This window comes from Staurois parvus, unplaced genomic scaffold (assembly GCF_062004578.1).
Source record: "Staurois parvus isolate SC_StPar_1 unplaced genomic scaffold, SC_StPar_1.0 ptg000235l, whole genome shotgun sequence".
Taxonomy (NCBI): Eukaryota; Metazoa; Chordata; class Amphibia; order Anura; family Ranidae; genus Staurois; species Staurois parvus.
The window spans coordinates 4287689-4311964 of NW_028318031.1; the positions used below are offsets into that span (position 1 = coordinate 4287689).

Consider the following 24276-nt stretch of genomic DNA (forward strand, 5'->3'; position numbering starts at 1 on the left):
CCCACCCCCTGCTAACTTGCCGACCTCCTCCACTCTTCCTACCACTCCATCCCCCACAGCTATCTCCTCCTGTGCCACCATCCCCTCCCTCCTAGATTGTAAGCTCGAAAGAGCAAGGCCTTCGATCCCCTCATGTTTTGAATTGTACTGGTATTGTTCTGTCACATGTTCTGTCCCCCTTTGTAATGTACAGCGCTGAGCGAACTATTGGCGCTTTATAAATACTGTATAATAATAATAATAACCCCTATTGTTTTTTGTCATCTGGGTCCCATTGAGGAGATTTCCTTTCACCTTCGGTCCCATAGCCACCACGGGAAGTGAGAGGAAATGAGAGGGGATCCCAGGGTGTCACCAGAACTAGTGTCCTCATTGGAAGATTTCCCCTTTATTACTACTCTGGTGTCAACCCAAAATTTGGGATTTTCTTTTACTCTTACTTTTGGCAGTAATGGTAAACAGGACAAATAGAGAGGGTGAATTTCTCTAACCGGAACACAGTCAGCAATAAAAAAAACAGATGGATGTTCTAGTACCTCTTCACTCTATCCAAAACTAAAAAAAAGTTTTGCCTTTAGTTACACTTTAATCCACAGATTGTTTACAACAGTGAATGTTTTTTTTCATAACTGACAAATGTTTCTAACAAAATACTGACAACATTGTAGATAGTATTTTTCTTATTCTGTTTTGTAATGCTGGCATACATGTGTAATCATTTATATAAGCGGTTTTATCTGTTTCAACAGGGCCAGGAATGGTTTATGGTATTACGCCATATGGGATAGAAAATTCTTCTGTGCGTTTGACATGGCAGCAACCAGTGGTGGGAACGTGGTCCTATTATGTGATAAGAATGGCAGAGAATTCCACATTTTATTTGACAACAAATAATGAGTTTATTCTAATTAGTGAATTGATTCCAGGAAATGGTTATACTTTCCACATCTCAGCTAAATATTTTGACTTGGAGGGCACACAAGAGTCCATTTCTTTGTACACACGTGAGTATATCTATAAAACATAAGGTTATTAATGTTTCTAAATATTGACATGGAAGGGAGAAGTGTGTTAATAAGCAGGGCTATCCCTCTTTGTATAAAAGGAAATGGATATTACAGCAATATCGGGGTAAAATACACAAAAAGGACCGTCAGACACCAGCTCTTATTTTTGTTCATGGCCCTAGCTGTGACGCCTTCTTTTCCAGGTGACTCTTCTTCAATTGAAAAATGCCCAATTTTTGCTGAAATCCATCACAGCAGTGACCCATCCTTTTTGAAATGATTTATATAGTAGAGGTCTGTTCTATTAAATAAAGGGAGCTGTAAAGCAAGATTTTTCTGCTATGCTGTTGCTTTGGATAGCCCCTTGTGTTATTTTAAACAGATTTGACTACTGCTAAAATTATAGTTTATGAAAAGAAATACATTTTGTATGTGGAAGAATTAAAGATATCTAATTAACATGGATGTTTACAGGACCTGCCACTGTCATTAATCTGAAAGCGTCCAGGATCAACAGCACTGCAATATACGCTAGCTGGCAGCTTCCAGAAGGAAACCGAAATCACTATCAAGTAGACGTGATTGGAGATCCTGCTCAAAGTTTCAATGTCACAACAGAATCAGCATCTGTAACTAACCTGACCATTGGGAACCCATACACAGTGAAAGTCACTGCAGTTGCAGGTGATGGTCTACTAGGGGAAGGCAATAAGATTTCTGTAGCAGGTGAGTAACAAATGACACATTGAATCATTGCACACATACATTATTCTTTACAAAATAATAAAAAAAGGAGAAGTTAATTACAAATATTGTTTTTCCGCTACTTTTTTTTTCATCATTGTCAAAAGGTTTAATATTAGTACTTACATATGGTCCCAAGATGTCACATGCGAAAGAGCTATAGAAACCAGTGAGCAGGACTTCCCTCCAGGAATTTCACTAATTGTATCCAATGAATCTTAGCAGCTGTGATTTAAAAAAAACCTGCAGATTACAATACTCAGAACTGAACCGAACTGATCACTGATTATCCAGTATAATCCTTCCTTCTGCAGTGTCGAATGTCTTCAGTGAGATCAACATTTTCTCCATCTCCGTCTGGCTGAATTGGGATATATATGCTGTGAAGAATGCAACTTACATTATCTCTGTCATTGGAGGACCATCCACAAATAAGACTTTGAATACCACTGAAATACAGATTTATAATCTGACAGCTGGAAACTGTTACACGTTTGCAATCTCTGCATCCCTAGATACTAGTTTCTTGTACGGTTATGGTGGTACAGTCACTTACTGCACACGTAAGTAGCCTTTTTCCTGTTACATTATTTTCAGTCAGTGCATAGGGCTCATTTTAGTGTTTTACAAAGACACCTTCTAATAACCTTCTAATACTTTGGCCAGTTACTTCCCCATTTTACCTTTATAAAACAGGAATTACTACACTTTTTCAGATGTAAGCTTTCTAGATACTTGATTAAGAGTTGTTTGTTTTTTTTAAAACAATGTACTTTCTATAATGGTGGTAAAGTAATGTCTTCTGTGTATTTTGATTTAAATATAGGGAAATTTGTAAGTTTTCAACATTGTGTTAGAACGATCAGCGAGTGCTTAAATCAATACAGCAGCAAAATGCACTAAAAGGAAACCTGAAACCTTCAATAGCATATGTAATCAAAAAGTGCAGCGCTGAAAATACAACAATGTATCCAATAGTACTGTTACTTTAAATAGTGCAAATGATTCATAAAGTGCAAAGTTCATATATATATGATGTGATTATTTGGTATGACCATATACAATAAATTAAAAGTCCATATAAGTGTGATATATTGTCCTTAATTATTGATGTAAAGTGAAAATCCTGTGCCCAGGTGAAGATACATTCCATGTGACATTTATTCCTTATTCCAAACGGTTCACGAGGCAGCTTTGTTCAGTTTACTTTCCATCAGGCACCACCTAAGCACCTATACAGGTCCTTCATAGGGCTGCCGCTGCTTGGTGGTCTAAGATCTTCCAGATTGGAACCCGATTGTGTGACAGAGGCTGGAGCATCTGCAACAATGTTGGACATATTCGCCGCCATACCCACCCAGATGGCTCTACATTGAGCTATTAATTTAGAGTCCCATGTGTCACTAAGCTGCAGAGCAGCTCCAGGATCCAGAGGCAGATCCTTTCCAGGCTGTACACCCATTCCACCTTAAAGGGGACCTCTGGCTGATTACATCTTATATATTATACTGCGTATTTTAAATGCGTTTTTACCATATTCCCTGCACTTCACTGAATGGAATAAATGTCACATGGAATGTATCTTCACCTGAGCACAGGATTTTCACTATACATCAATAATTAAGGACAATATATCACACTTGTATGGACTTTTAATTTATCGTATATGGTTATACCAAATAATCACACAATATATATGAACTTTGCACTTTATGAATAATTTGCACTATTTAAAGTAACAGTACTATTGGATTGCATTTTCAGTGCTGCACGTTTTGATTACATAAGTTTTCAACATTGACTGCAGTTTTGGTCCATGAATATATTATTGCTAACACCATTCATTGTTTTTACCTTGCATTACTCTTTCTACTTCAAAGAGCAATGGTAATTTTTCTAAAATAGCAGTAAAAACTAGTAATAGTAAATTCTCACAGATTTGCTTCACCATCAAATCTAAACCTGTGATCCAGTTAATTGGTTGGCTTATCTGTCTTGGATTGCTTGATCTAAGACGATTGGTAAAGTGGTCCTCCTATATCAGTCCTCTTCCAATAGATTTGGAGCATAAGTTCTCCTCCCACAGACAGAATAGAAGATCCTACCCATCCTCAGTAAGTGGACTGTAAACTATAAATTTCGACATTTACATTGTGAAGATATATTGTCATAGAAAGGTGCTCACCTATTGGTATATTAAATTCCTGACTTTCAGTTGGAGGAAGACCTGCTGAAGGGTATTTAATGAGGAAGTGGACTAATAGAGAGTCCAAATGACCCTTTTCCAGTTCGCTGAGTAGAGGTGACTGGCAGAGTAAAGTGGTGATCTGTGGTCAACATCCAACACAGGAATCAGTTTGCTTATCATTAAAGGATAAGTTCACCTTTCATAACATGTTACACGTTACACCCATATATTACGATCAGACCAGCCCCCTGCCCCCCTCCATCCTCGCTCTGCCAGCTAGTGGGGGATCCTCTCCTCTCTGTTAGCTGTCACAATTAAAAAAAAACATGGCGTGTGGAGCTCCACCCACCCGGGCACATCATTCATTCACAGTATTTTGTAAATGGGAAAACTACAAGTTCCAGAATCCTTTGTGGCTGTCAATGAACTACCATGTCGCTCCACAGTCTATGTAGCTCATTGAGCCTTTCTGTAAATAATTATCTGCTTTCACTGTACGGGATGTAGGAGCAAGCAGATACTGTGACAGGTTAGAGGGAGACCTGCATGGCACCAGCAATCTGCTGATCGCTGGTGCAATGCTTTAGAATTTCCAGAAACAAAACATAATAAATGTACATTTTTTTACTTGCAAAAAAATGTGCATTTATTCTTTTTTTTTAAAAGGTGAACTTATCCTTTAATGTAACTCAAAGCAACCAATCGGGTTACAGGTTTGTCATTTTAATGGTATGTAAGACTCCATTCACACCTATGCAATTTGCTTTTTTGTTTGTTTTGCAGTGCTCTTTTGCAGTTAATTTAGTATTTTTCTATGTGCGTTTTTGATGTGTTTTTAGCGCGTTTTTACCGTGTTTGCATTTTGTTTAGCTATTTTTTTTTGCTTAAGTGGAATTTTTTTTGTTGCTGGGCAGAATAGAAATGCGAAACACAAAATACAAAAAGCAGCAAAAATGTACTACCATGCATTTCAGCAGCTTCTCCATTGAACTCTATTGTAGCAAAAATGCTGTTTTTGCGTTTAAAAGAAGTCCCTGATTGTGACGAACGCGGAATCACTGCCACCAATATGTGACGATCCCACGATCGCTGTCACCATTATGTGGCGGACGCGGCGTCAGAACCCTGACCTTCTCACCAAACTCGTGACTGAAGGACTGGCCAATCTGAAGCCGCGATGTCACGTGCGTAACAATGCCACACCCAGCCACACCCTGCACAACAATTTTCCAGCTAATGGACCACAATCGATGTACCGGCAGCCTGAGCGATTGTTACTGGGTCAGGTTAATTACGCAATTAACCCTTCACACTGCCACCACCTCCTTTTTGTACAGAGAAAGAGGAAACTCGGCAATATCTGCAATAACACTATAATGGTTGAGGTAATCGTCTGTATAAAACGGTCACCCCAGGCCGGTTATATAGAGGGTTAAACAAACACAGTAGCGTTCTCTTTAGAGGCAGGAATTCATAAATTGCAATTAAGAGCTATAGAAACAGTTCAACACTTTCAGAAGGAAAGATTTATTACTGAAAAGTCAAACGGGGGTGCAATAAAATATTTACAGAATAAAGATGTAACCAATATATATATAAATATACAGAGAACAACAGCACAGCAAAGAGATAATAGAAAGGAGGTTAAGGGGTTAAAGTACTTGCCAAAGTCCTGGGTTAGCAGATCAAGTTTCAGAGCAGAAGGGTGCTTTGATCTCCCTCTGTTTTGATGGCCAATGGGAGAATTCTTCAACTTAACTCTCTTAGGCCTGACAGCCCAATTTGTAGTTCCCCAGCAGTGAGTGTCTCTGAAGTCAAGGACCAATACCCCGTTTAGGGTGTGGAGGTCTGGGCGTAGACCTAAACTAGAGCCAAAATCTTGTCTAGTTCATATTTTCGCTCATAACTTTTCCTATGCACAAGTGACACTTCACCCGCGGGTAGATTATTATGCAGACACGTCTGAGGATTGATTAGATATGAAATATGAAATTATACACTGAACGGTTCACGAGATCTACTTTTTGGCTTTCCTATGTATTCGAGACAAGACGAGTGACCTATCAAACTGTTCACCTCCTCTTGGCCAATCTGACGATATGCCTGGTTTTTATGTAAGTCTCTCATATTCCAAGATATGAGACATAGGGGAAAAATTGATTTTTAAAAAGGTTATCTGGTGTGCTTCCTTGGAATGTCTTTTGAACTCCTGGGAAGGCTGCATTATCTTTTTACGAGGTGTTATATGGTACAGCTCTGCTAGACAACCCGGCATTTTGCTCAGAAATGTTTTATAGCTCTGGGGTTCCCTGCTGTGCTCTGCCTGTGACACTTTTAACGCACACACACACATCCATATGTCACTGTGCCTCTCAGAGAGGAAGGGGGGAAAGAATGAGGAGAGAAAATGGAGATTCTTAACAAAATGGAGGCTGCATCCTTCACTGTGTGCACGCTTGTTACACTGACCCTTTCCAAAAATGCAGCAGCTCAAAAAAGCAGGATGTGAACATGTTCCATAGGAAACCATGTTAAATGGACTGTAGTGCGTTTCTGCAAAAAGCACTAAAAAAACGCATTGGTGTGAATGGAGCCTAAGGCACCCTTGTTCCTTCTTGCTTCATTCTTTCCCCAAAATTGTTCAGCCAGGAGGTGTCTTCATGGATATCAAAGTATACAGTACATATATATGCAAACATCTCCCAACCAAACTGTAATGATCTGATGGCAATATTGTGGGTTTTTTTTAGCATGATTCTGCAAATATCATAGAAATTAATTAGTTATATAATAGAAGTTCACAAATAAATATCTTCTTCTGCTACAGAATAAGAGATTTAAATAGAAATTATTAAAATCTTTGAGTTTTGACAGCTGACGGGTCTACAATGTTAATATTTATTGTACTGATTTGTCAGCTATTTCCTTCCTTTGAATGTGCTGTATTTGTTTAGGGGAAGCAACAAAATCATTTTCTTTTTTTCTAATTATAGAACCTGGACCAGTCAAGCAAGTGCTTCCAGACAATGTAACAACCAGCTCTGTTGATATAAGTTGGCTCCCTCCAGATGGCAATCACAGCTACTATCAGATTCAAGTTACAGGAAATACCTATGCAAACCGAACAGAATCACAGTCATGGTCTGTTCAAGGACTGACACCTGGAAACCAATACACAATTGTAATCAATGCTGTAAATGGACAGGGAACTCCAGGAGATCCTTCACAAGTGACTATTACTACCAGTAAGTATAGTGATAAGCCTTTGTAGGGTTTGTTATAACTTTGTGTCAGCAGTGACTTACATCCTGTAAGATCACACACTGTGGTCAGGATAAAATACTAGTAAATATAACCAAGTAACTGGTAACTGTAACCAAGCACTGGTAACTATAATTGTTTGGAAACTGTAACCTACAAGGTAGGATCTGAAATTGGACCTAACATTAGAAATATTGTTTATATTATATGCAAGCAATATAAGTAATATGTAAAGATATCATATCTGCTTAGTCCCTTCCCATTGACTCCTGGCAGCCCATTAAGTGGGCTTTACTGCCAGTAGGCAGAACAGCTTCCTGGGCACATGATTGGACATCATTGTGATTGGTTCTAACAGCGGCCAAATGATTGGAAGCCCATCATGCTGGCTCTTGATCACAAACCCTGGCAGAGAGCTAGTCAGTGTGATGGAGCACACTCTCAGCAAAGAACCTCAAACCAGCATGGACACATATGTCATTACAGTGAGGAGAAGAGGTTGACAGTGTCTTTATATTCCATTCTCCCCAGAAGACTGGTACCATCTTTGTTCAGACTTCATCCAGAGCCAACATTTTCTTGCTAGACTAAAATGTTTGCCCAATCCTGTAGATATCTGTTCTTCAGAAGCAGGTTTTATGTTACTAGCTGTGTTCACAGATTTTGTATGAAACAGAAAAGCCCTCTACTGCTAACAAAAATGACAATGTACAGTCTGTAGAGTGATTGCTGGGGGAGGGGAGATTGAGGAAATGTACCAGTATCTAATAGAGCTCTAGTAATACTTTTATACAAAGACTTTAGTGCATTTTACTTTTAATTGGCATAACCTTAGCAAGAGAAACAGTCTGGTTCTTTAGAAAGGCACCAGACCAAGGGCTGAGGTAGAAAAGTAAGAAAAAGTTGTTGCTTTTTCTAGCAGCGTTGTTTTATGATACAGTAGGCAATGTGAAAACTGTCAAGCAATTCAGTTATGTCACACAGTAGTTATTACCAAGCTTACAGATAGATGTGCCAAGATTCTGGGCCAGGATTGACTTTTGTTTCAAGCCAGTCCTATACAAATATTAGAACTTGACAAAATCAAATTTAAAGTAAAACTAAAGACAAAATCTGTTTTTGTTAATTTTGGATAGAGCAAGAGAGGGTTATTACCCTTGACATGTATTATTTGTGTCTTATAGGGGAGATTTCCCTTCACATGCCCTCCCATAGCCAAAACAGGAAATGAGAGGAAATCCCTCTAAAGTGAGGGAACTCCTGGTTGTGTCCCTTGGGTTACTGTAACTAGTGCCCCCATTGGAAGATTTACCCTTTTTTCTTGCTCTGGGGACAGACCTAAATTTGGGATTTTCTTTTACTTTTACTTTCACTTTTGATGATACAAGTATATAGGACAAATAGATGGGTGAATCTCCCTAATGGGGGCACATACAGAAATAAAGACTTAACAGGGGTTATAATTCCTCTCCACTAATTCCAGAACTAAAGAAAAAAGTTTTGCCTGTAGTTAAATCAACCTTAGTCTTCTTGTATCACCTATTGATTCCAGTGGTAAGATGTCCCTATAGTAGCCTGAACTATAATGGAGGTGCCCCTAACAAGGAAGTTTGCATTTAATTAGTTATTTTACATTTTTTTATTAGTTTTTTTTACATTATTGAGAATGTATCAGGGAAATAGGGAAACATCAGGTGGTGACAGGCACAGAAGTTGCAAACAACTAGGCATTCCAGTGCATTAATCAGTCCACCAAAGTTTCAAAATATCAACTTTGGATGAAGGTTGCTTTAACTGGGCTTTTTGTGTTTCTCTTTTGTAATAAAAACAATCATTAACGGTTTTATTGAGAACATATCATGCAATGATGACCTTGAAAGTAACTAATGGTACTTTGATTTTTTTTTTTCAGAACCAGAAACAGTAAAGCACCTGACAATACTCAGCACCACGGACACTTCTGTAACCCTGAGCTGGCAGCCTCCAGATGGAAGCATTAGTTCATATCTAATTAATATCCAACAAAATGAAACCTACAATCAAACCACCAACCTGAACACTTTTACGGTCAACGATTTGACCCCTGGGACTTACTACATTTTCACAGTCTCAGCTTTGGCTGGTTTGGATACTGTAAGAGGAAAAAGTATATTTGTTACAGGCTATACAAGTAAGTGTCTGCTGATATAGAATATAAATGATACAGATAGGATTGATTTATATACAATAATTACACATATATATATACAGTATATATATATATATATATATTGTATATATATTTATTTTTTATACCACCGCGGAAACACTCCTTTGTTGCTGTGGTGGTATGTTTTGGGCCATTGTCTTGCTGGAAGACCCATCGACGACCCATCTTCAGTGTTCTGGCTGAGGGAACAAGGTTTGCATCCAAGATTTTACAATACATTGGCCCCTCAATGCGGCAAAGTCGGCCTGTGCCTTTAGCAGAGAAACAGCCCCAAAGCATAGTGTTTCCACCTTCATGCTTGACTGTAGGGATTCCATACTTAGGGTCATAGTCAGCTTTTTTCTTTTTCCAAGCACAGTGAATTGAGTTAGTGCAAAAGAGCTCAATTTTAATCTCACCTGACCACAGCACTTTCTCCCAATCCTTCTCTGAATCATTAGATGTTCATTGTCAAACATTAGACGGGCCTGTACATGTGTCTTCTTGAGGAGGGGGACCTTGCGGCTGCTGCAGGATTTCAATCTTTGATGACGTATTGTGTTACCAATAGTTTGTTTGGTGACTGCGGTACCAACTGCCTTGAGATCATTCACAAGCTCCTCCCTTGTAGTTATGGACTAATCCCTCTTCATGATCATCCTTACCCCATGAGGCAAAATTTTGCATGGAGCTCCAGATTGAGGGCAATTGATGGTTATTTTGTATTTCTGCTATCTGCAAATAATCGCTCCCACATTTGTCTCCTTCTCACTAAGCTTCTTGCTGATGGTCTTGTAGCCCATTCCAGCCTTGTGCAGGTCTACAATCTTGTCCTTAACGTTCTTTGACAGCTCTTTGGTCTTGCCCATGGTGGTGAGGAGGTTTGAATGGAAGAAAGAGGTTCTGTGGGCAGGTGTTATACACATACCGATTTGTCATTTGGAGTACCTTTTTAAATTAACAGGACTAATCTGTGTACCACTTGAGCGCATAACCAGTCTGTGGGAGCCAGATTTATTGTTGGTTGGTAGGGGATCAAATACTTATTTTACTCACTGAACTGCATTTCAATTTATAACGTTTGTATTATGTGTTTTTCAATGCATTTTTGGTTGATATATAGCATTTAAAATACACCTACCATGTTTCCCCGAAAATAAGACATACCCATAAAATAAGCCATAGCAGGAATTCTAAGCATTTGCGCAATATAAGCCATACCCCCCCCAATATAAGACATAGTGATGGACGGGCAGCCCTTTTCATCTCCCCCATTGTGACAGCTGCTATCTCAGAGGTGAATGGAGAGGTTACGGGCAGCCCCACCAAAAAAGTTGACTCCTGGTCATTCTGTCATTCTGTGCATGCTGCAAGTTGATTTATAGAGGGAGACAGTGAAGACTAGAAAGTGAAAGTAAAAGTCTCCTCAGTTCTCTGCTTTAGGTACAGTATTGTGTGTCCTTGGGGAAGAAGTAAAGCTGTGCCTGCTGTTTTACTCAGCACTGTGGTTCTCTCTCCCCCAGCACCAACCAGCAACAGTCTGTGGGTCTCTCTCACCCCCAACAAACACCAGTAAAGCTGCTGCTCCCTAGCACTGACCATCAACAGTCTGTGGGTCTCTCTCATCCCCCACAAACACCAGCTGCTGCTCCCCATACTTACCACACATACCATACTTAATAAAAATAAGACATCCTCTGAAAATAAGCCATAGTGTGTTTTCTTGAGGAAAAATAAATATAGGACACTGTCTTATTTTTGGGGAAACACGGTATCATAAAAAGTATAGACCCTTCATTTCTTTGTAAGTGGGCAAACTTACAAAATCTGCAGGGGATTAAATAAGTATATTCCCACTGTATATATATATATATATATATATATATATATATATATATAGTAATCTCACAGAAGTGAGTACACCTCTCACAGTTTTGTAAATATTTTATTATATCTTTTCATGTGACAACACTGAAGAAATGTCACTTTGTTACAATGTAAAGTAGTGAGTGTACAGCTTGTATGACAGTGTAAATTTCTCTCCCCTCAAAATAACTCAACACACAGCCATTAATGTCTAAACCGCTGGCAACAAAAGTGAGTACACTGCTAAGGGAAAATGTCCAAATTGTGCCCAATTAGCCATTTCCCTCCCCGGTGTTATGTGAATAGTTAGTGTTACAAGGTCTCAGGTGTGAATGGGGAGCAGGTGTGTTAAATTTGGTATTATCACTCTCACTCTTTCATACTGGTCACTGGAAGTTCAACATGGCACCTCATGGCAAAGAACTCTGAGTATCTGAAAAAAATAATTCTTGCTCTACATAAAGATGGTCTGGGCTATAAGAAAATTGTCAAGACCCTGAAACTGAGCTGCAGCACGGTGGCCAAGACCATACAGCGGTTTAACAGGGCAGGTTCCACTCAGAACAGGCGTCGACCAAAGAGGTTGAGTGCACGTGCTCAGTGTCATATCCAGAGGTTGTCTTTAAGAAATAGACATATGAGTGCTGCCAGCATTGCTGCAGAGGTTGAAGGGGTGGGGTGTCAGCCTGTCAGTGCTCAGACCATACTCAGCACACTGCATCAAATTGGTCTGCGTGGCTGTCGTCCCAGAAGGAAGCCTCTTCTGATGCACAAGAAAGCCCGCAAACAGTTTGCTGAAGACAAGCAGACCAAGGATATGGATTACTGGACCTATGTCCTGTGGTCTGATGAGACCAAGATAAACTTATTTGGTTCAGATGGTGTCAAGCGTGTGTGGCGGCAACCAGGTGAGGAGTACAAAGACAAGTGTGTCTTGCCTATAGTCAAGCATGGTGGTGGGAGCGTCATGGTCTGGGGCTGCATGAGTGCTGGCACTGGGGAGCTACAGTTTATTGAGGGAGCCATGAATGCCAACATGTACTGTGACATACTGAAGCAGAGCATGATCCTCTCCCTTCAGAGACTGAGCCGCAGGGCAGTATCCCAACATGATAACAACTCCAAACACACCTCAAAGATGACCACTGCCTTGCTAAAGAAGCTGAGGGTAAAGGTGATGGACTGGCCAAGTATGTCTCCAGACCTAAACCCTAGTGAGCATCTGTGGGGCATCCTCAAATGGAAGGTGGAGGAGTGCAAGGTCTCTAACATCCACCAGCTCTGTGATTTCATCATGGAGGAGTGGAAGAGGACTCCAGTGGCAACCTGTGAAGCTCTGGCGAACTCCATGCCCAAGAGGGTTAAGGCAGTGCTGGAAAATAATGGTGGCCAAACAAGATATTGACACTTTGGGCCCAATTTGGACATTTTCCCTTAGGGTGTACTCACTTTTGTTCTACAAGCTGTATGCTCACTACTTTACATTGTAGCAAAGTGTCATTTCTTCAGTGTCATCACATGAAAAGATATAATAAAATATTTACAGAAATGTGAGGGGTATTCTCACTTCTGTGAGATACTGTATATATATATATATATATATATATATATATAAATATATATATATATATATATATATATTATAAGTGCATTGTGCAACCAAATAAATAGTTCACAATACAATGCTTTTGAGACACATTTAAAACATATCTTAACATAAAAAAACAAAAATGTAATACATTGCAGCTTACCAACCATGGGTTGGCTGCATGACTTTCAGGCTATACTTCCTTTATTTTTACCTGGTGATCCTGCCAGTAACGCATATGGTCCATACAGTTACCCTTTACCCGGAGCAGTGTTGTCACCCTAAGCTGCTCTCTTGCTTTGGACTTATAACACCTCCTCCTTTTCTTATCTCTTCTCATAGAGGGAGGGTTTTTTAAGTTCACAGAAAATAGCTGGGAAAGATTATAACATTTATAGTATTAAAATAATTCACAGTACATATTTAAATGCATCTCTGTGAAATACAATATATAACAGCCTTTCTCAAACAGGGTGCCCAGGCACCCTGGGGTGCCTTGAGGTTTCTTCAGGGATGCCTTGGCAATATGTCTACAAATTGCACAAAACTTGTATACAAGCCAGCGGGTGGAACAAGTCTGCCTTTTAGTTACACAAAGCCACAGGTTTTCATTGTGCACCATTACGTCCTTCTAGCCACCAGTGTCCTGACATCCAATTACATCATCAGTTGATAAGGAGGATGTCAGTTGCCTGCACAGCATCCTAGTTTGACCCTCCCCTGCCCCTCTTCATCAGTGCCGGGGTCACATTAGCTCAGTGATGGAGAAAACCGAGGGAGAAAAGAAACACTCAGTACCAGTGTGCAAAAGTGTATTTGCTTTGGAAGAATAAATCACCTCTAATATTGGGTGTCCTACATGTCCTACACTATTAGAATAGTTTTTCACATTTTAGAATGGGGTGCCCTTTTAAAATTATGGACAGTCTTGAGGCACCTCATATCAGAATGGGGTGCCTCAAGACTGTCCAAAATTATAAAGGGTGCCTCGGGACTGTCCACAATTTTAAAGGGTGCCTTGACTGAAAAAAGGTTGAGAAACACTGATATAGAATGTTGTATTTAAAATATATCTGCACATTACAGTATCACCAATTGATACAGGTGCAGAAAAAGTGACTGCCCTTTCAGAATAAACCTTTTGTTTCATGACCCATGAGTCTGAAACTGTTTTGGAGTGCTAGATGGAAATGCTATATCTTGCTATTTATCACCGCCACACCCATTTGGACAGATGTGCATTTCGATTTGTATATTTTGCATGAAAATGTACACTCACGAACATTATATGTGAAATACATTTAGGTGCTCTGTGGAAAATCACTGATGTTTGCTTACTGATTTCAATAAAACCTTTTGATAACTGAATGTGGTCATGTTGACCTGTAATGACTTCAGTTTGGCAAAACTGTGGTCTTGTAGCCTCTATAAGGATGCATGTGAGCAGGATGTCCATCATATGTGAGTGGAGTCTTACTGCTCAGAACACACAACAGCAGTTTGAACAACAACTTTAAGCAGCTACAATACTATCATTACTGCACAGATTTGTTTGGACTGATTGAATCAAGCACAATGCATGTCCAATGTTGAATAATCTTTTTTGCATTGCCTTGCAGCACCTGGATCAGTGAGGAACCCCATAATAGAAATACCACTACCACCTCTATATCTTTGAGCTGGGTTTAGTCAGCTATTTCCTTCCTTTGAATATGCTGTATTTTTTAGGGTATGCATCAAAATCATTTTATTTACTTGCTTTCTTCTGATTACAGGTCCTGGACCAGTCCAGCAAGTGCTTACGGAAAATGTAACAACCAACTCTGTTGATATACGTTGGCTCCCTCCAGATGGCAATCACAGCTACTATCAAATTCAAGTTACAGGAAATACCTATGCAAACCAAACAGAATCACAATCATGGCCTGTTCAAGGACTGACACCTGGAAACCAATACACAATTGTAATCAATGCTCTAAATGGACAGGGTACTCCAGGGGGTTCTTCACAAGTGACTATTACTACCAGTAAGTATAGTGATAAGCCTTTGTAGGGTTTGTTATAACTCTGTGTCAGCAGTGACTTACATCCTGTACTGTAAGAGTACCCACTTTGGTCAGGATAAAATACTAGTAAATATAACCAAGTAACTGCATCCAAGTAACTGGTAACTATAATCGACTGGCAACTGTACCCACAAGGCATGATCTGAAATTGCAAGCAAGTTAAGTAATATGTAAGAAGATCATGGTAGTCTGCCTATCCCCTTCCAATCACCTTCTGGCAGCTTGTTAGGTTAGGCTTTACTACTCATGGACAAAGCGACTTCCTGGACACATGGTGGTTGTGATTGGTTCCCAGCACAGGACCTCAAACTAACATGGACTCAAATGCGACTGCATATATGATTTACAGTGTTGAGAAAAGGTTAACAATGTCTTTTTATTCTATTCTCCCCAGAAACTGGTTCCATCTTTGTTCAGACTTCGTCAGAGTCAACATTTACTTGCTAGATTAAAATGTTTTTCCGATCGTGCACTGTAGATATCTGATTGCAGAAACAGGTTTTATGTTACTAGCTGTGTCCACAGATGTTGTATGAAACAGAAAAGCCCCTACTGCTAAAAAAAATTACAATGTACAGTCTGAGTTATTGATCAGGGAGGAGAGATTGAGGAAATGCACCAGCATCTAGTAGAGCTCTATTAATAATTTTATATGAAGACATTAGTGTATTTTACATTTAGATGAGTTTGATTTTTACTGATTTTTAAGCTTTCTCTTTCGGTTATGGGCAGGGTCAATCTAATTAAAATGATTTGGGCCCCACAACTTCTCTATATATTCCATAATTTTCCTGTATGGATTCCTAGAAAATGGTTTCATAGTATAGAAACCCAGTTTAGGTGTCTCATTTGGAAGAAACAGACGGCTAATGTAAAATTGTTCACGTTACAATATGGTAAGGATTCAGGGGGGCTGGCGGTTCCTGAGCCTAGAATATATTTTCTGTTGGCTCAATTGCAGCATCTCGTTGGTTGGGACTTACTTGATACTGCAGATCCTATTATGGGCGTGATTTCCCTTCCCGTTCCCACCAATCTCAGCTCTCTTTCATCTTGGCTAAGGTGAGTGTGGGGTGTGGTGAGAGCATCTTTTCATGTCGCAGGGTAACTTCCTTGCACCCCATTATGAAATAACAAGCATTATGTAGAATTAGTTAAGTTGGAGGGTTTTCACGGATGGAGGGAGCATGGCTTGAAATTTGTAGCTCAGTTGTATTCAGGGGAGGTCCTAAAGTCGTTTTCACAATTGCCAATGTAATTTGCATTTACTCGTACGCAATTCTATTGGTACCTTCAGTTATGTCACAAGGTGCAGGCCCAATCTTTACTCTCCAATCTCACATTAACAGACTCAACCTTCCTTAAAGACATTACTCAGGCAACACATAAGAAGGGCATGATTTCTCAAATCTATTCCCAGTTGTTGGCCACTGTGCAGGATCATGCTAGTCTCCGTGGTAGGGTGCAGTGGACCCAGGATATTGGGGAGATTGCTGAAGACGCCTGGGATGCTGCCCTGGAATCTGTACCGATGATTTCTCTCTCTCCCTCCCATAAATTGTCGCAATTATTTATTCTCCATCGGTTGTATAGGACCCCTGTGCAATTATACCGGTGGGGTAGGCGAGACTCACCTGACTGTCTGAGGTGTAGGGCCAGCAGGGTGATTTCATTCACATGCTTTGGCGATGCCCAAAGCTACATAGATATTGGAGTGAGGTCCCCCAGCTCATTTCCCTAGTATCACAGTATACTGTTCCCCAGGATCTCTTACATTGTCTGCTGGGTGCTCTGGACCAGTAACTGTTACAACTCGGAGTGTATATTATGGTATCTAGGCTTCTATATCTGGCTAGGAAGTTAATTGCAAGGCATTGGATGTCATCGGCCCCACTGACTAGAAAGCAATGGATAGATTATGTCAACTCGCAACTCCCACGGGAAAAGCTCACATACCAACATCGCAATTCCTATCACAAATTTCAGTTGGTGTGCCAGGGCTGGCTAGATGTACTTGGGCTTGCCCCCTCCCAATTATTAGTAGATCGGCTCTTACAGGTGTGACATTTTATTATATGGCTTACAGCGCTGAGCGAACTGTTAGAGCTTTATAAATGCTGTATAATAATAATAATAATAATAATAATATGGCAGACAACTCCATTTCTCCTCCCGGGGGTGTTTGTATATACCCATAGTTCTTTTTATGATGTGTCAGGTGAATCAGTTATTAATTACTAATTATTCGTTTATGGCTTTGTTTTTTCCCTTTTTTAATATAAGAAAGGGAAGAGAAAAGGAAAAAGTTATCTATTGTCAAGGTGGCCATGGATCCTTATATTTTCTGTTCTGTTTGGTCAATGTTTCTGGTCTTATGTATGTCACAGAATCCAAGTTGTAATCCTACGTATAAGTCTGATTGTACTTATAGGTTATTGTAGATTCTGTAAGCACTGCTCCACTTTTCCATTTTCTGGACAATAAAAGTTGTTTGGATTGAAAAAAAAAAGAATGTATCAGGGAAACATGAAACCATCATCCGACTGGTGACAGACACAGACACTGCACACACCTAGGCATTACCATGCATGAATCATTCCACCAAAATTCCAAAATATCAACTTTGGATGAAGGTGGCTTTAACTGAGCTTTTTTATGTTTCTCTTTCTTCTGTGTAATAAAAATGATCGCCATTAGTTTTATTGAGAACATGCCATGAAATTATATCCTTAAAAGTAACTGATGTTACTTTTACATTTTTTTTTTCAGAACCAGAAACCGTAAAGAACCTGACAATATTCAACAGCACGGACACTTCTGTAACCCTGAGCTGGCAGCCTCCAGATGGAAGCATTAGTTCATATCTCATTAATATCCAACAAAATGATACCTACAATCAAACCACCAACCTGAACACTTTTACAGTCAATGATTTGACCCCTGGAACTTACTACATTTTCACAGTCTCAGCTTTGGCTGGTTTGGATACTGTAAGAGGAAAAAGTGTATTGGTTGCAGGTTATACAAGTAAGTGTTTACTGACATAGGATATACAGTTGCAAGAAAAAGTATGTGAACCTCTTGAACCTCTTGGGATTACGTGGAGTTTTGCATGAATTGGGCATAACGTGCTCTGAACGTCATCTAAGTCACAACAATAGAAGAACACAGTCTGCTGAACATAATAATACACAAACATTAGATGTTGCCATGGTTTAATTGCACATAATATGTAAACACTCACAGTGCAGGGAGGAAAAAGTATGTGAACCTTTGGACTTAATAACTGGTTGACCCTCCTTTGGCAGCAATAACCTCAACCAAACGTTTCCTGTAGTTGCAGATCAGACCTGCACAACGATCTGGAGTAATTTTGGACCACTCCTCTTCACAAAACTGTTTCAGTGTAGCAATATTCTTGGTATGTCTGGTGTGAATCGCTCTCTTAAGGTCATGCCACAGCATTTCAATCGGGTTTAGGTCAGGACTCTGACTGGGTCACTCCAGAAGGCGTATTCTGTGCTGTTGCAGCCATTGTTTTGTTGAATTACTTGTATGCTTTGGGTCATTGTCCTGTTGCATCACCCATCCTCTGCGGAGCTTCAGTTGGCGGACAGATGGTCGTACGTTTTCCTGCAAAATGTCTTGATAAACTCTGGAATTCATTTTCACATCAATGACAACAATCCGTCCAGGCCCTTAGGCAGCAAAGCAGCCCCAAACCATGATGCTCCGTCCGCCATGTTTTACAGTGGGGATGAGGTTTTGATGTTGGTGTGCTGTGCCTTTTTTTCTCCACACATAGTGTTTTGTGTTCTTCCCAAACAACTCAATCTTGGTTTCATCTGTCCACAGTATATTTTGCCAGTAGTGCTGTGGCACATCCAGGTGTTTTTTTGCAAACTTCAAACGTGCTGCAATATTCTTTTTGGACAGCAATGGCTTCCTCCGTGGTGTCCTCCCATGTACTCCATTCTTGTTTAATGTTTTCCTTATTGTAGATGTGTCAACAAAAATGTTAGCATTTGCCAGAGATTTCTGTAGGTCTTTAGCTGACACTCTGGGATTCTTCTTTACCTCATGCAGCATTCTGCGCTGTGCTCTTGCAGTCATTTTTACAGGACGACCACACCTAGGGAGAGTAACAACAGTGCTAAACTTTCTCCATTTGTAGACAGTCTGTCTTACCGTGGACACATGAACATCAAGGCTTTTGGAGATACTTTTGTAACCCTTTCCATCTTCATGCAAGTCAACAATTCTTGATCGTAGGTCTTCTGAGAGTTCTTTTCTGCGAGGCATGGTTCACATCAGACAGTGCTTCTTGAAACCAGTAAACCCAAAACAGGTGTGTGTTTTTTAAGGGCAGGACAGCTGTCAGCAACACATCCAATATCATCACACTGATTGGAGTCAAGGTTGGCTCACTCCTGGCTCCAATTAGCTCTGGGAGAAGTCATTAAGCTAGGGCCTCACATACTTTTTCTTCCCTGCACTGTGAATGTTTACATGTTATGTGCAATTAAACCATGGCAACATCTAATGTTTGTGTAGTAATATGTTCAGCAGACTGTGTTCTTCTATTGTTGTGACTTAGATGATGTTCAGAGCACATTTTATGCCCAATTCATGCAAAACTCCACGTAATCCCAAGGGGTTCACCTACTTTTTCTTGCAACTTTAAATGATACAGATATGAAAGCATGACTTTCAGGCTATACTTCCTTTATTTTTACTTGGTGATCCTGCCAGTAACGCATATCCATACCCCACTTCCTGGATGACGTTTCCTCCTGGCTACCCTTCTTCCTCTCCTCTGAGCTACCCACCATCATCCTTTTGGACTTCAACATCCCTGTCAACCTCGACAACCCGGACACATCCCATCTCCTCCACTTAACCTCCTCCTTTGCACATGCACAGTGCATACAATCCACCACCCACTCCAACGGTAATATTCTTGATCTTGTCTTCTCCAACGGCTGCGCTCCCCACAACCTCACTAACACCCCCTTCCCTCTCTCTGACCACAACCTGATTACCTTCTCTATCTCCTCGTCCTCCAATGCCTACCCCTCCAAATGTCACACTACTACCAGCTGAAACCTCCGCAACCTTAACCCTGCCCCCCTCCACTCTGCAGCTGATTAACTCCATGACCGCATCCTCCCCCTGTCCTGCCCCGACTTGGCCATGACTGCCTACAACAACGTGCTGTCAACAGCCCTTGACTCACTAGCGCCTTTAACCACACGCAACATCAGACCCCGACCGCTCCAGCCCTGGCAGACTGATCACACCAAAACCCTCAAACGACACAGTCGTGCCCTGGAGCGACTATGGCGCAAAACAAAATCCCAACAAGCCTTCACCCGCTACAAATCTGCCTTCCTCACCTACACCTCCTCCCTCCACGCAGCCAAACAAGCCTACTTCCTGACCCTCATCAAGGCCTTCTCCTCCAATCCTCGCCGATTCTTCTCCACCTTCAACTCTCCACACTCTCCACCCCACCTCCACCCAGCACCTCACTCACCGCCCTTGAGATTACCAATCACTTCAAAAACAAGATTGACACAATTCGCAAGGACATTGCCGCAACTCACACACCCTCTCAACCCGTCCCCTCTCACACAGCTACCCCCTCATCCCTCCTCCCCCTCGACATAACCCGCAGGGACTTTGTCGCTGCTCAAACTACCTCAGTTGATAAGGAGGATGTCAGTTGCCTGCACAGCATCCTAGTTTGACCCTCCCCTGCCCCTCTTCATCAGTGCCGGGGTCACATTAGCTCAGTGATGGAGAAAACCGAGAGAGAAAAGAAACACTCAGTACCAGTGTGCAAAAGTGTATTTGCTTTGGAAGAATAAATCACCTCTAATATTGGGTGTCCTACATGTCCTACACTATTAGAATAGTTTTTCACATTTTAGAATGGGGTGCCCTTTTAAAATTATGGACAGTCTTGAGGCACCTCATATCAGAATGGGGTGCCTCAAGACTGTCCAAAATTATAAAGGGTGCCTCGGGACTGTCCACAATTTTAAAGGGTGCCTTGACTGAAAAATGTTGAGAAACACTGATATAGAATGTTGTTTTTAAAATATATCTGCACATTACAGTATCACCAATTGGTACAGGTGCAGAAAAAGTGACTGCCCTTTCTTTGAATATGCTGTATTTTTTTAGGGTATGCATCAAAATCATTTTATTTACTTGCTGTCTTCTGATTACAGGTCCTGGACCAGTCCAGCAAGTGCTTACGGAAAATGTAACAACCAACTCTGTTGATATACGTTGGCTCCCTCCAGATGGCAATCACAGCTACTATCAAATTCAAGTTACAGGAAATACCTATGCAAACCAAACAGAATCACAGTCATGGCCTGTTCAAGGACTGACACCTGGAAACCAATACACAATTGTAATCAATGCTCTAAATGGACAGGGTACTCCAGGGGGTTCTTCACAAGTGACTATTACTACCAGTAAGTATAGTGATAAGCCTTTGTAGGGTTTGTTATAACTCTGTGTCAGCAGTGACTTACATCCTGTACTGTAAGAGTACCCACTTTGGTCAGGATAAAATACTAGTAAATATAACCAAGTAACTGCATCCAAGTAACTGGTAACTATAATCGACTGGCAACTGTACCCACAAGGCATGATCTGAAATTGCAAGCAAGTTAAGTAATATGTAAGAAGATCATGGTAGTCTGCCTATCCCCTTCCAATCACCTTCTGGCAGCTTGTTAGGTTAGGCTTTACTACTCATGGACAAAGCGACTTCCTGGACACATGGTGGTTGTGATTGGTTCCCAGCACAGGACCTCAAACTAACATGGACTCAAATGCGACTGCATATATGAGTTACAGTGTTGAGAAAAGGTTAACAATGTCTTTTTGTTCTGTTCTCCCCAGAAACTGGTTCCATCTTTGTTCAGACTTCGTCAGAGTCAACATTTACTTGCTAGACTAAAATGTTTTTCCGATCGTGCACTGTAGATATCCGATTGCAGAAACAGGTTTTATATTACTAGCTGTGTCCACAGATGTTGTATGAAACAGAAAAGCCCCTACTGCTAAAAATAATTACAATGTACAGTCTGAGTTATTGATCAGGGAGGAGAGATTGAGGAAATGCACCAGCATCTAGTACAGCTCTATTAATAATTTTATATGAAGACGTTAGTGTATTTTACATTTAGATGAGTTTGATTTTTACTGTATTAGTTATTTTCCATTATTAAGATAGTATTACTGGGTACGCATTCTCTAGGCGGCCCCTAGTGCCCGCATTCACATTAGTGGAGATCTGTCGAACTCAATCAGGCTTCAGAGGGGAACGAGACAGGGCTGTCCTCTCTCACCCCTCCTGTTTGGCTTGGCGTTAGAACCTCTAGCAATATTGGTGCGACAGTCTCCTGATATTGTAGCAATATTGGTGCGACAGTCTCCTGATATTGTAGCAATATTGGTGCGACAGTCTCCTGATATTGTAGGTTTCAATAAGGGTGTTATCACGGAAATGTTATCCCTTTATGCAGATGACACACAGCTGTATTTGAGTGATACCTCTACATTATTGGACTCTGTTATGTCTCTTATCGGTCGATTTGGCGGCTTTTCCAGATTTAAAATCAACTAGTATAAATTGGTATTGATACCCGTGGACCCTGTAGACCTCCCCCTTCTGACCTGCGCGCAGCAAATACAAGTAGTGTCTACATTTAAGTATTTGGGAGTAGTGGTCTCTTCTGATCCAAAGCAGTATCTTTCTCTCAATCTTTTACCTCTGCTCCATCATCATAAATTGAAGTGTAACAGTTGGTGTAAGCTTCCTCTTTCGGTTATGGGCAGGGTCAATCTAATTAAAATGATTTGGGCCCCACAACTTCTCTATATATTCCATAATTTTCCTGTATGGATTCCTAAAAAATGGTTTCATAGTATAGAAACCCAGTTTAGGTGTCTCATTTGGAAGAAACAGACAGCTAATGTAAAATTGTTCACGTTACAATATGGTAAGGATTCAGGGGGGCTGGCGGTTCCTGAGCCTAGAATATATTTTCTGTTGGCTCAATTGCAGCATCTCGTTGGTTGGGACTTACTTGATACTGCAGATCCTATTATGGGCGTGATTTCCCTTCCCGTTCCCACCAATCTCAGCTGTTTCATCTTGAGATGGCTTTGCCTGTCCTTCCATCTACGGCTCCAACCACGGATCTTTTAAGGTGAGTGTGGGGTGTGGTGAGAGCATCTTTTCATGTCGCAGGGTAACTTCCTTGCACCCCATTATGGAATAACAAGCATTATGTAGAATTAGTTAAGTTGGATGGTTTTCACGGATGGAGGGAGCGTGGCTTGAAATTTGTAGCTCAGTTGTATTCAGGGGAGGTCCTAAAGTCGTTTTCACAATTGCCAATGTAATTTGCATTTACTCGTACGCAATTCTACTGGTACCTTCAGTTATGTCACAAGGTGCAGGCCCAATCTTTACTCTCCAATCTCACATTGACAGACTCAACCTTCCTTAAAGACATTACTCAGGCAACACATAAGAAGGGCATGATTTCTCAAATCTATTCCCAGTTGTTGGCCACTGTGCAGGATCATGCTAGTCTCCGTGGTAGGGTGCAGTGGACCCAGGATATTGGGGAGATTGCTGAAGACGCCTGGGATGCTGCCCTAGAATCTGTACCGATGATTTCTCTCTCTCCCTCCCATAAATTGTCGCAATTATTTATTCTCCATCGGTTGTATAGGACCCCTGTGCAATTATACCGGTGGGGTAGGCGAGACTCACCTGACTGTCTGAGGTGTAGGGCCAGCAGGGTGATTTCATTCACATGCTTTGGCGATGCCCAAAGCTACATAGATATTGGAGTGAGGTCCCCCAGCTTATTTCCCTAGTATCACAGTATACTGTTCCCCAGGATCTCTTACATTGTCTGCTGGGTGCTCTGGACCAGTAACTGTTACAACTCGGAGTGTATATTATGGTATCTAGGCTTCTATATCTGGCTAGGAAGTTAATTGCAAGGCATTGGATGTCATCGGCCCCACTGACTAGAAAGCAATGGATAGATTATGTCAACTCGCAACTCCCACGGGAAAAGCTCACATACCAACATCGCAATGCCTATCACAAATTTCAGTTGGTGTGCCAGGGCTGGCTAGATGTACTTGGGCTTGCCCCCTCCCAATTATTAGTAGATCGGCTCTTACAGGTGTGACATTTTATTATATGGCTTACAGCGCTGAGCGAACTGTTAGAGCTTTATAAATGCTGTATAATAATAATAATAATAATAATAATATGGCAGACAACTCCATTTCTCCTCCCGGGGGTGTTTGTGTATACCCAT

At 40.8% G+C, this 24276-nt stretch overlaps 1 protein-coding gene across 1 annotated transcript in view; it reads left to right on the forward strand.

The window, feature by feature from the left end:
* The window catches only part of LOC149460091 (uncharacterized), a 370510-nt gene that overhangs the window by 176038 nt on the left and 170196 nt on the right, over nucleotides 1–24276 (forward strand). The window contains 5 exon segments of the mRNA XM_089680163.1: nucleotides 750–1004; nucleotides 1482–1733; nucleotides 2066–2314; nucleotides 6933–7184; nucleotides 17678–17935. Coding sequence (XP_089536289.1) covers nucleotides 750–1004; nucleotides 1482–1733; nucleotides 2066–2314; nucleotides 6933–7184; nucleotides 17678–17935 — 1266 coding nt within the window.